The sequence below is a fragment of the Mchenga conophoros genome, linkage group LG3, assembly GCF_057382185.1.
Source record: "Mchenga conophoros isolate Kocher_MC1m ecotype Shallow Benthic linkage group LG3, M_conophoros_male_GT1.1, whole genome shotgun sequence".
Taxonomy (NCBI): domain Eukaryota; kingdom Metazoa; phylum Chordata; class Actinopteri; order Cichliformes; family Cichlidae; genus Mchenga; species Mchenga conophoros.
Window position 1 is genome coordinate 29,490,512 of NC_140528.1, and position 12,640 is coordinate 29,503,151.

General features: G+C 43.9%; 1 protein-coding gene and 1 long non-coding RNA gene across 3 annotated transcripts; one reads left to right on the forward strand and one right to left on the reverse strand.

Moving 5' to 3' along the window:
• Window positions 1-1,195: 1,195 nt before the first annotated feature.
• On the reverse strand, window positions 1,196-8,418 carry LOC146578045 (uncharacterized). Of its 2 annotated transcripts, XM_085256675.1 has the most exons (10): window positions 8,265-8,405; window positions 3,886-3,939; window positions 3,474-3,770; window positions 3,210-3,384; window positions 3,060-3,116; window positions 2,819-2,964; window positions 2,609-2,692; window positions 2,325-2,509; window positions 1,950-2,195; window positions 1,196-1,860 (listed from the first exon to the last, which is right to left on the reverse strand). In XM_085256675.1, exons 3-10 carry the CDS (start codon window positions 3,758-3,760, stop codon window positions 1,523-1,525), a joined length of 1,518 nt encoding a protein of 505 aa, XP_085112801.1. In that variant the 5' UTR covers window positions 3,761-3,770; window positions 3,886-3,939; window positions 8,265-8,405; the 3' UTR covers window positions 1,196-1,522. The 2 variants fall into 2 exon arrangements, with proteins under 2 accessions (XP_085112801.1, XP_085112811.1); XM_085256685.1 differs by lacking the exon at window positions 3,886-3,939 and having other exon boundaries at window positions 8,265-8,418.
• LOC146578046 (uncharacterized) lies at window positions 8,000-10,030 on the forward strand. Its single transcript, XR_014889939.1, has 2 exons — window positions 8,000-8,087; window positions 9,406-10,030. It is a non-coding gene; the product is annotated as an uncharacterized LOC146578046 (long non-coding RNA).
• Window positions 10,031-12,640: the final 2,610 nt, after the last annotated feature.

The following is a 12,640-nucleotide window of genomic DNA, read 5'->3' on the forward strand; positions in this document are numbered from 1 at the left end:
GACAGCACCTTTTGCAGCTCACCTGACGCCACAAGGTGTTTCCTTTTCAGGAGGATGACACCGTGCGAACCTCGGGAATCTCAAACAAAAACACATTTCTGTCAAGTGGAAACTTTAAAATAAAATAAAATTATATATATATATATAATTTTATTTTTTTTATTTTTTGAGCTTGCAGAGCATAGATGCAGATCAAACTGAAGGTTTGTCACTGTTTTTTGTTCACTTTTTATCCAGGCTGCAGGTGTCTCAGTGGAAAAATAGAGCGTGGCTGAGCGCACCTGTGCAGACCAGTGATACAGTTTAAGATCAGAGAATTGTAACCCCCTCTTTGATATGGCAGGTACAACAAGCCAAGTCTTCATCTAGGACCTTTGTTAGTCCAAATGAATCAATTAAAGATATCGTTTAACTTCTGAAAGGATTCTTTTGGAGGAGGCAGAGGAAGTGACTCAATATAAAAACTTTGCATAACCTTTCATCCTTGTTCAGGAATAGGACGGAGGAGGATTTTGAATCATTTATAGCCAGAAACACATCTCTCATGAATTATATGAGAACCCTTCTTATATTGTGAAACCCTTGATGCTTTGGTACAAAGCGAATCAAATGTGGGATCCAAGGCTCTGATCTTCATGCTAAACATTTAAAGTATTTTAGTGTCAACCCCCGTCAGACTCTAAATGATGAGTGTTCTGCAGGTTTAGCAGGTTTCTCAGTACTCACTGCCTGTCTCACAGTGGGTGGAGAGCCTCCGTGTGATATGCTTCTACATACATGTTAAAAAGTGGAATTATTCTTTCTTCTGGGAAGGTTTTGTAAAGTCAGAAAGCCATCTGGCCCAGGTGCCTTACCACACAGCAAATCCAACATGTCCAAATGAAGACTGTCAGATTTGATTTCAGCTCTTTTAAAGTGTCTTTATAAGTTAATTTAACTCTTATTGGAGAGTTGGAACGTTAACTCTGACTTAGTGTTGAATACCAAATCTGTCTGGAGTTGATCATTCAACACTTATTCATGCTAACTAGGTGTTAAGAGTTTATATACTAACCCCCACAGAGGATTTTAGTTTAACTACATAAGAGTTATCTTCTAATTCATTCTGTGAATTTTACTGTTCTGAATTTCTAGAAATTCCTTTGGAAATAAACATTATTGCAAAGAGGACTGCATCAGCTGAGGCAACATGGTGTCCTGTGAGCTCAATTTCCTTTTAATCAGAAAAGGTCAGACACAACAAAAGCCAAGCATCAAACAAAGGAAAAATAAAGACAAGTCAAATGTCCAGCCAAAGGATTTATGGGAGACTCCATCAGGGATGGATCGAGTCAACCGGCATTTCACCTCTGAGAAAGATATATAACAGAATAGCTTTAGTTTGAGTTTGAACTTATACAAAACGCAGCAATATATTAAAAAAACACAGTTTTATTGATTATAAAATACACTCTATTGGAGTCATGTCGGTGTGGGCAGAAATCCAAATGTAGGATATGGGACATAAAACACGGTGCCATCTCTAGACTCCATAGTCCCACAGGAGCTCCTCTCCAACCGCAATGTCCCTCAGGGCGATGAACAGCACACTCTCCCGAGGACCAGCAGGGAAGTTCACGGTGAACCTTTGTGGCTTCACGTTTGGATTCCTTTGGCAATGGTTCATGTGCCTTCCATAGGAGTCCTTGTGCAGGTGGCAGGCACAGGGGGACGCAGTGGCATCAGCCCTGTGGCACTCGTCCCTATAGAAGAAGAGAGACCCTGACTGCCGCCTCTGATTCCCTGCAGCTTTGGTGATGCACGTCCCGTGGTAGTCGCAGACGACGTCTCCTTTGTTGAAGGGCATCAGGGCGATGACACCTGTGAGCAACAGGAAGTCATCATAAGCTCTTTAGAAATGTTGACTTGCTGTCAAACGAGGGTGTGGTCCAAACGATAGGTGCATTTACCTTTGCCCTTTTCCTCCCCGAAGTCCTTCAAAGCCAGGCCCTTCCATTTCTGCTCTGAAATAGAGGACATGAGGGACGGGCTGTCCTGGATCCTGGGCTGTGGAGCAACCCAGGCCCGTAGGACGGCATCAACAGTGGGCTTGTTGGTGCTCCAGGTCTCCTTATCTAATGCCGTCTGTACTCTTGCACGCTGAGGGGCGTTGCCTCTTCTGGCACACCCTGTCCCAGAGCGAGGCGTGAGGAATACTGCAAATCAACCATCTGAGTCAATCATATATATTTGAACCTCTGTGATGTGAAGTATTGCTGAGCTATTTGTATATATTAGAGCTGTAAATAATGGAGGCAGAGCGTCCATTAGCATGACGGGCTTACCGAGGATGTGCTGAACTCTCTGCTTAAGCTGAAGCTCCCTCCACCTGTGGTAGTGGGCTCGGTAGTGTGGAAAACCAGCCTGTACACACCGGCGTTTTGAAGGTGGCTCTCCATTTAGGGTTACTGGGAAGGTCCGCTGGAAGGCATCCCATTCTCTGAGTGGTAGGCGCTTTGTGGAAATGGGCCTACACAGAATGAGAGAGAAACCACCAATAGTTTGGATGTGGAAACTTGTAACGCAGGTTTTCTTGTGCTAGTGGGTAACATAAAAACAAAAAGCATACCTGGCCTGTCCCGAGGTTTCTACTCCTCCTGCTGAGTGTGATGCTGACCCAGCCGCAGGATCCTCAGTGTCGCTGCGCAGGTATCTAACCAAATTAGAAAGGTGAAGCAGTTCTACATCCACCAACAAACGCAGCAACACATGTGTTTGAGTGCTATGACCACACTGGCAAAGTTTTACCAGTATGGATCCAGTGGTGTGCAGCACTCACCTGGCCCTCAGGCGCCATACATCTGCTGCTGGGTTGGTCAGAGGGACCCCACCTTCTCCCAGGAAGAACCTGCCCCCGTCGTCACTGCCAGCTCTTTGGTTTTGTAAGCACACTGGGCGGATGTTCTTAAAGTAGCACTCCAACAGCTGCAGAGACAAGAGCCATCAATGACAACTATAAATCACCTCCCAGGGTCCACACAGAGCAGGAAGAGAGTCGCTGCTGAGAACAAAGGACTTACTTCTTCTTCCTGGATGGTCATCCTCAAGCTTGCCCTTCGCTCCATCCAGTCCTGCACCTGTGGGTGTGGGACAAAGTGTTGGAGCTCAGGGTGATGCACACTTCCATCAACTATCACTTATAATTTACTGTTTTTGTTGGCGGCGCTTACAGAAAGTTCCTGAACAGCACCTGCTGTCAGTCCGTGCTGTAACATCAGGATGGCCTCGCAGTACTGCCTGAACGTTGTCATGGCAACGCTGGGGATGCAATCACCGCCTGCAAGCTTTTGGTGGAAATACTCGATGTCCTTTTTGGCCACGGCCAGGATTTCCTTCTTATCAAAGCTGTTGCAAAGGTGACAGTAAGACAGTGTTCAAAGTGCGTATGTGTCCTGCAGTATGTGTGAGCCAGAGTGGCAACAAGCTCATCAGACCTCTGTGTTGGGAAGGTTTGGGGAGTGTCTGTGATGATAAAGCCACGACTCTGAAGACGACTGCAGAGTTTGGTGCAAGATGTTGCGTCCTTGCAAAACTCCTGCAGCTCCGAGAAGCTCCAGAGTCGACCTTCCCTGGAAAACAGCTTCTGGGAGGCTTTAGCTCTGGAAGCTTCTTGCTCCCTCTCCTGTGCTGTGCCGTGTTTCAGGCACACTCCGCTCAGGTGATTCCGAATGAACAGCTGGGGCTTGTTGCACAGCAGGCAGTACACAATGTTTTTCTCCATGTTGTTTGGACTGCAAATACAAAGAGAGAGACAAACTCTGCACATCACTTTATAGCACCAGTAGCGTGTCTCGGTATGATGTAAAACTAGCTATTTCGCTACACTGGAAACCGAGCAGTACCTACTTTAAAACTGAACCTTTGTTGATCCTCTGCTGTTTCTCCAAAGCACACAATGTTCTGCACAAAGACATTTAACTTTAGCACATGTATAAAACATGCACGCACACGAGCAGTTCGTTCAGATAAAAGAAACGCTTCATAGAAACCATTTCTACAACCAGCAAACGCAAAGAAAACAAGCCATGACTAAAACAGCAGTTACGTAAATGAGCAGAAGTTGCTAAACAAACAAAACTGAACCAGAAAGTCTCCAGACATCATGTAACCACTGTTTGACAAACGGTCCTACCGTAGGATGATGTTACAGTGATGTCTGACAAACCATCCCACTTAACCGAAGCTGCAAATTCGATAGTTTTGTGCCAAAAGCAGATGGCGTTTTCACTTTAAAATGAACAAACATTCACAAAGGCTTAAAACAATATAGTATCCAAGTCAATAACATCCTAATACTTCCAAGTATGAACACGGAGTAGCGTTAAATCACCCGGTGTTCCAGATTAACTGATGACGGTGGAACAGATGGTGGATTTTTTAATATTTTGTTGTTAACAGCAACAAGACTGGCGGAGTGTGTCTGAGGGAACCTCACAAATGTCACAGCAACACACTGCAGTGGAACCCCGACTTACGAAATTAATCTGTTCCCGACGGTTTTTCGTAAATCGAAGCAGCCATCGCGCCTTTTGAGTGCTTAGATGCTGGCTGGAGACGGAGTTCTTGGTGGCGGAGGTGGTGGAGGCTGAAGAAAGCATACGTATGCATGCATACATACATACAGCACCACCACGGCGGAAACTGGCATAACATTAAGGTGTAAAGTTGTTGATTTTTTAATTCAAAGATTAATCAGGCTTTAAACATCAGGAGGTAGTGCAACAGACACTGAAGTGCACATTAAAGACCAGAGAGAACATTATTTTTATTAACAAAAAGTTTTAATCCACCAACAGCCCTGACATCTAAAACACTACAAGTAAAAAAGAAAGGCAACAAAAAACAATTCAGACATTTTTACACAATTAGTAACACTTCAGCTTTCTTTGTAATGTCTGCTTGTATTTTAAGAAGTATCGCATTTGGGTAAAAACATTACCAATAACTCAAAATTAGAGGAATAAGTGTATAAATGTGTCAGCTGTATGCATGCATACATATGCTGCATGTACATGACGTTCTAAACATTAAAACTTTTTTAAACTTAGATATTTAAAAAAAAAATCTATTTTATCATTTATTTTTACATTTTTTGTGCATTTTTATGTTTTTGAACTAATCACTACTGCTACTTTCATCGCTTTTCGCCCTCTAAGGCACACTTTCACCTGAAGGTTGACTTGTTGCTGGCCTCTTTGTGAAAAATCTATCCAACGACGTCTGTCTCTGTCTACTTTTCAAAATGGATCTGAAGTGGGAGAGGCAGACGCACCAAAATGCTCTATAGCATGAGCGGTAAAGTTCTTTTCAGGGTGATTGTCCTTGATATCGGCCGATGGTATGACGGCCTCCTCCTCGCTGAATTGTTGCCGTACTGATGAGTGCAGCATCGCCTCCAACTCTTGCAGCTCTGCCGTTGACAGCTCCTCTCAATGTTCATGCACAAGGTCGTTTATATCCTGCAGTCCCAGGGCAGTGCCAAGATTTACGATCTCCTCAACCTTGACTTCAGGTCGAGGTTCCCCCTCAAAGCATTCAAAATCTCGAGGGGCAACAGCATCAGGCCACAGCTTCCTCCAAGCAGAATTTAGCGTTCGACGACTCACCTCCCGCCATGCCAAAGAAATCAACTTGAGGCATGCAGCGATGTCGAAATGATATTTCCAAAACTCCCTGAGGCTGAGCTGCGTACTCTCTGTTATGTCCGAACACTGTTTGAACATGTGTTTCGTGTACAGTCTCTTTAAATTAGAGGTCACTTGCTGGTCCATGGGCTGGAGGAGAGGGGTCGTGTTGGGAGGGAGGAAGAGAACCTTGATGAACGAGAACTCCTCCAGGATATCGTCCTCGAGGCCAGAGGGGTGGGCGGGGGCGTTATCGATGATCAGAGGGCACTTCATGGGGAGCTCGTTCTCCTCGAGGAACTTCTTGACAGCAGGGCCAAAGACCAAGTTGACCCATTCGACAAAGAACTGTCGGGTCACCCAGGCCTTGGGGTTGGACCTCCACATAACCTCGAGCCTCTCCTTTAAAGTTTTTGTGTTTCTTGAAGGCACGCGGATTTTCTGAGTGGTACACTAGGAGTGGCTTGACCTTACAGTCCCACTGGCATTAGCACACAGGGCGAGGGTGAGACGGTCCTTCATGGGCTTGTGGCCTGGCATCTTTATTTCCTCCGCGGTGATGTACGTACGCCGCGGCATCTTTTTTCAGAAGAGGCCAGTCTCGTCACAGTTGAATACCTGCTGGGGGATGTAGCCTTCTTGATTTATAAGTTCCTCAAATTTTTTAACAAATTCTTCGGCAGCCTTGTGATCAGAACTTGCTGCCTCGCCGTGACGCACAACGGAGTGGTTGCCAGTCCTCTTCTTGAACCGATAAAACCACCCATGCGATGCCCTGAACTCTGGGGAGGTTAGGGGTGCCTCCTGCGAGGACGTCGATGCCGTTGGCTGCTCATTGGAAGCTGGCTTACTTACTAAATCATTATAAATTGAGGACGCCTTCTCGCAAATGACAGTCTCTGTGGGGGTATTGCCCTCCCTTGTCTTTAATCCAAACAAGGAGAAGCCTTTCCATCTCGTCGTGTATGGGGGTCCTCCTTTTGGACATGATGGTGGTGCCCTTTGAAGGTTTACCTGCTTTGATGACTTCTTTTTGTTTTAGAATTGTTCCTATGGTCGAAGGATTTCGGCCATACTCGCGTGCAATAGCACAAAGTTTCCCACCTCGCTCATATTTATCAATAATTTCTCTCTTTGTTTTCATCGACAGTACTTTACGCTAGGGGTGGGTTTTTATAATCGATTCATCGATTAAAATCGATTCTGGCTTGGATAACGTAAAATCGATTCATTAAAATCCTGAATCGATTTTTTAATATAAATTTATTTTGCCCGAAATGCCAGAATCTCAGGTGACATCTCACAAAATTTCAAGAACCACCAAACAGTAAATGAGAGCAGGTACAGGGACTCTGCACATAGACTTAAACACACAGCGCGACCCGCGGATCAGAATCAGTTAGATGGCGCCTTTCTCACGGTCGGGGCTGAAAGCCGACAGCTCGCTGATTCTGATCTGTCGGCGGGTCGGCACTTTGTGTTCACGCCCTTTATGCGCTGATTCTAAAGCTGTTAGTTTGATGTCTCTCCAAACAATATTGACCGAACCAGCAGCAAAAGAAGATCCAAACGCTTCACATAAACATCGTCATGAATTCAGTTTTACTGTTTTGCTTCCATCGCGATGCGCAGCTCTCTCTCTCTCTCTCTCTATACTTCAGGAACAGTTTCCCTTTCTTCATTATTCGCTTGCTTGTTACGCACAAGTCTACTGTTGCTTACAGGCTGTCGGCCGCTGTTTTTTTCCCTTTTACATTCTTCCGAAAAGAAAACCTCATTTCTGCTGTTCAATACTGAACAAATTTAAACTTTTTAAAATTATTCAAAATGCAAAATGCTGTGTCTGTAATAAAACCGCTGTAACGTCAGAGGTGATGTTCATATGTTGATTAATGGTTTTCTTTTGTTTGTGATGTACTGCAGAATATTTTAATAAAATCCCAGAACAGGAAAATCACCTTCATGTTTTTCTGTGTTTTATCCTCAGCTACTTTGACACAAAGGCCTCTGCTGTGACGCTCACACCTGTGATAAAGTCTTGCGTGTGTCAGCTTCCTTTTTATTGATACAAAAATATGTAAATGTACTGATCTGAATTATATTTCTGACTGTCAAAATTTCCCAGATTTAAATCGAATCGAACTAAATCGAATCGATTCGGGACCTTGTGAATCGGATTTGAATCGATTCTAGAAATCAGTGACGATACCCAGCCCTACTTTACGCTTCATTTTGCTAGCTGCGTGGTTCAAGTGGAACAGCGAAGCGCAAGTACGGAAGCCAAGGGGTTGTCACATGATTCGGAAGGCATTGTGGGCATTGAAGGCTCAGCCAATCAGAGCCAGCGGATTTCGTTACGCGGGCATTTTGCCGTAACACGGGCAGAAGTATTGCCGTTCAGTGCCTTCGTAACTTGAACTTTTCGTAAGTCGGGGCTCCACTGTATTCTGCACTAGCCAAGTCAGCTAGCATTAGCATCCATCAACCTGCAGCCTAAAGCCACAGTGTATACACAATGACCCGCATCCTGATGTGCGAATGACCGAACAACAGCCTGTACTGTGAGGTGCGCCGTGCACATTCATTGTAATGTTTACTAACCTGAGGCAGTGAAGCTGCTGTCAGCCTGGGTAACAAGTAGACGAAAACACAATAATCTTCTTTAAACCGTGAACACAAACGACACACATGCTGTGCTGGCTTCACAACAGGAAGTTCTTTCTGTGAAATTCTTCTTCTGCGCCCCAAAACACTGCTCGGTACCACCATCGCGCTCTGCGCCCTCTAGTGTCCGGATGTAGAATTGCATTTAATGCCTGAAACTCACAATCCAACAGGTTTCTGCAACGTTTTTAAATCACTGTAACGTTTGAACCGTTCGCTCAATTGAACCTAATCCAATTGTTTCTGAAAGCAGAGACTCTGCGCTTTCTCTGCATTTAACTTTAGGGTGAATATGCATGCACAGTTTGTTCACCTGATAGAAAAAGTCACATATAAAATTACCCGATACTTGAAAAAACACCAAAGTTAGCAGGTTTACTCTCGCTGTAGTTTCTCCGTAGCGTTACATTCACCTGGAAGTATGTCGGTTCTCAGTCATCCAGCTCAGCATAGTGTAAGGAGCTGCTGATGGAGAGTCCCACATTTAGCCATATGGGAGAGTCCCCAAGAGGGTCATGGACCCCTAATCATCCTCTACCTAATCATATGAGCCGAGGTGTGAAGATAACAAAGCCAGCAGGCAGGGTGGCACCTTTGTCTCTCATGCACGAAGAGAGACGCCTCTGAAAAGGCCTCCAGGCCTCTTTAAGTGCAGTCACACCTGACAAAAAGGGATCTTAAAACTGGATTATAGATGTTCAACGATGGTCGTGCAGCACAAAAGCATTGCACATCTGCCTTTCACGAGCTGCCGTCTTCCAACAAAAAGCATTTACAATTCCTCATCAGCCGTCAAAGGGTTTCCCACAGCTCGCCTCCTGCCTCTGCACAGCCAGGGAGCTTCTAACGACCTCTGACCTCCTGTAGTTTGGAGTTATCAAAGTAACCCATGACAGTAATGTTTATGCTGAGAGATGGGCTTAATATGATGGAATAAAAATCAGGTCTGATTTTATAGAAATGCTGTTGAATGCATTAGCTTTAAAATAAGTGAGGAATGTGCTTTTCTATCTCCAGTGCACCCAGGAGGCATTTCTGCTGCACACAAAGGTAACTGAATGTCATTTCTTCTTTTCAGGGTGGAAATGTGTCCAGACTCTAACATGGACCCACGGGCCCCACCCTTGGGATTTATGAGGAACAGGGAAAATGATCGGGAGAGAAGCAACAGACTGACTGAAAGAACTGGAACGAGCTCGTATAGAATCAGCTAAACAATATTGTGGATGAACAAATAGAAGCTTAAACACCTCAGACAAAACTATTATAAAACGGCCCCAAAGCTAAAGAATAACAGCACGGAAACTGTGCAAACAGTTAGAAACATTAAAAATCCACCTGCTTATTGCTGCAAACCCAAAGATACAGAAGAATCCTTTTGGTCCTCCTTCATCACTTCCCTGCTCCTCCTCTGCCTCACCTCGTGCTCTCATCCTGGGTTTGCATTGAAAGTATCCCCACCTAATCCCTTATCTATGTAATGCTGAGCTTGCTAAACCTTTTTTATACTTTTTGTTTTATTGGTGACTCCAGAACTCGTGCAGCTGTTAGTGATCACAGCAAGTTTCCCAACCCCAGTTTTAGTTTCCACTCACCCTTTATTTACAGACAGACATCAGTAACATTGTCAGCTCTGTCTTGCCTGTTGATGGTCTTGTTTTCACATTTTGGGGTTAATCCTTTTAAATAAACTATAAAAACAATCCATGTGTCAGAGCCTCGTTTGTGCTGATTAGAGTCAAGTTTCTTTATTTGTCACATGCACAGTTATACAAATACAACACGCAGTGAAATCTATCCTGACACGCTCCTGCACTGTGAAGGGGACAGAAGAACATGATGTTATATACATTAAGTATAGCAAATATACTTTGATGTATATATTATATACACTGTAGGTGTTGGAGCTGTTATCGATGAAACACTGTCCTTCTCCCTGCCGTCTCTCTTCATGAGATCCTCCACCGATGGGCCAAAGTCGGCTGTCATTCCCAGAATGGTCCAGGTCTCTATCTTACAATGAAACACAGACCGATCTCTGCTTCCTCCTCTGCCTCCTTCATCCCCTCTGAGGATCCAGAAAAGGCTTCAAAGACTCTACTCCCTGTCAAAATTAGGGCTTAAAAAGTTTTCTCCCCCAATAAAGATTAAACCATAAGCTGGGAGGGCTGGGTTTGTTTGCTCTCACTGGTCTGATCGAGCATCCCTGACGTTTCACACTGGTTACCAGTTCTTCAGAGGGAAAAACACAGGTGGGAACAGGAGAGAAACAAGGCACAAGATAAACAGCTCCCCACGGGGTCACATGGGACTATTTCACACATGGTGTGTTCAAAAGCACATCATTAACCACGTACATTCTAACCAGCTTCACAACATCATTCACACTATATGAGGGTTAGTGTTGAGGAAAAGACTGCAGAAGCTGGTAATCCACAAGTGCACGGTGCTTCAGGAGACAGGTGGTCAGGAGCTGCTGAAAAGAAAGCTCACCATGGTAGGGACAGTGAGGAAGAACAAGCCTGAACTTCCCCCTCAGCTGGTATCAACCAGAGGAAGGACTCTCATCCAAATGTGCTTTCACTGACACACACACTCTTGTGTCATAAGTTCCCAAGAAGAATAGAAATGTCATCCTGACATCTTGTCGTCCTACACAAAGACGCCGCTGTCAGCACCACAGAGGACAGGAAGCCTCTGATGATCCAGGACTACAACAAGAACAAAGGAGGCGCTGAGAGCCTTGATAAGGTTTCATCCATCATACATTTTATTTTTATTTATGTGAATCATAGCATTTTTTATTGTTATATATAATATATATAATTATATATATTATTTATTATATTATATATATATAGATTCAATATTGTTCCTAATCTCTTATTTATTGTTCTTGTTATTACAGCTTAATGGTACAAACACCTGCAAGTGAATGACAGCACACACACACACACACACACACACACACACACACACACACACACACACACACACACACACACACACACACACACACACACACACACACACATACAGCACAAATTAGTTCTTAATTAATTAAGTAAGTAAGTAACTTTTTTAATGACCTCAGTGAACTGCTGTCTGTGATCTGTGTTGATTTCGACTGTGTAATTATTGTTGGGGATTTTAACATCCATGTGGACAACCCTCAGGACAAAGGGACTAAAGACCTGAGTAACACTCTGGGCAACTTTGGGCTGACTCAGCATGTAACAGAGGCCACACATAATAGAGGACACACTCTTGACCTACTGATCTCCAAAGGCCTGAGCATTTCAAAGGTTACTGTGTCTGATGTGGGCCTGTCTGATCATTACTGTGTTTTCTTTGAAAGTAAAATCTCAGCCCACACAAATATATCAACAACAGTGATCACAAAACGGTGTATAACTGAAGACAGTAGTGCAATTTTTAACCAGGTCTTCCCATTAACACCTGATCTGTCCAGAGGGTCAGTCAATGAGCTCGTCAATAGCTTCAATGCTAACATGTTAAATGTAATGGACACTATTGCTCCCATTAAGGTGAAGGTTATCTCTGGAAGGAAAAAGTCTCCATGGAGAAACTCCACACTGGTGAAAAATGAAAAAAGAGAGTGTAGGAAAGCTGAGCGCAGATGGAGAAAAACAAACCTCCAGGTTCATTATGACATCTATAAAGAGAAACTTCACAATTATAATTTACAACTGAGGAGTGCAAGGAGGTCCTACTTCTCTGACATCATCACTAAAAACAGCCATAATGCTCGGGTCTTATTTTCTACAGTCGACAGGCTAACAAACCCTCCTGTGCCAGTGGCAGCTGAACTTCATTCGACCATGGCCTGCAATGACTTTGCCAAATTCTTCACAGACAAAATCCAAAAGATTAGACAAGCAATTGGTACATCAACAGCAGATCCAGGATATGTACTGTGTCCACCAAAAAACTGTTTAAACACCATGAAACAGTTTCAACCTATTAACAGCAAAGACCTGGAGGACATCTTAGGTCAACTGAACTCCTCCTCCTGCTGTTTAGATGTCCTGCCAACAAGTTTTTTCAAAAAGGTCTCAAAGACTTTAGAGTCAGACCTGTTACAGATCGTCAACTTTTCTTTATTATCAGGTGTGTTTCCAGAATCACTAAAAACTGCTGTAATCAAACCTATACTGAAAAAGGACAATCTTGACAAGACACAAATGAACAACTACAGGCCGATCTCAAATCTCCCGTTTTTAAGTAAGATCATTGAAAAAGCAGTTTCTCAACAGCTCAGTTACTTCTTAAAACAGAATAATTGCTACGAT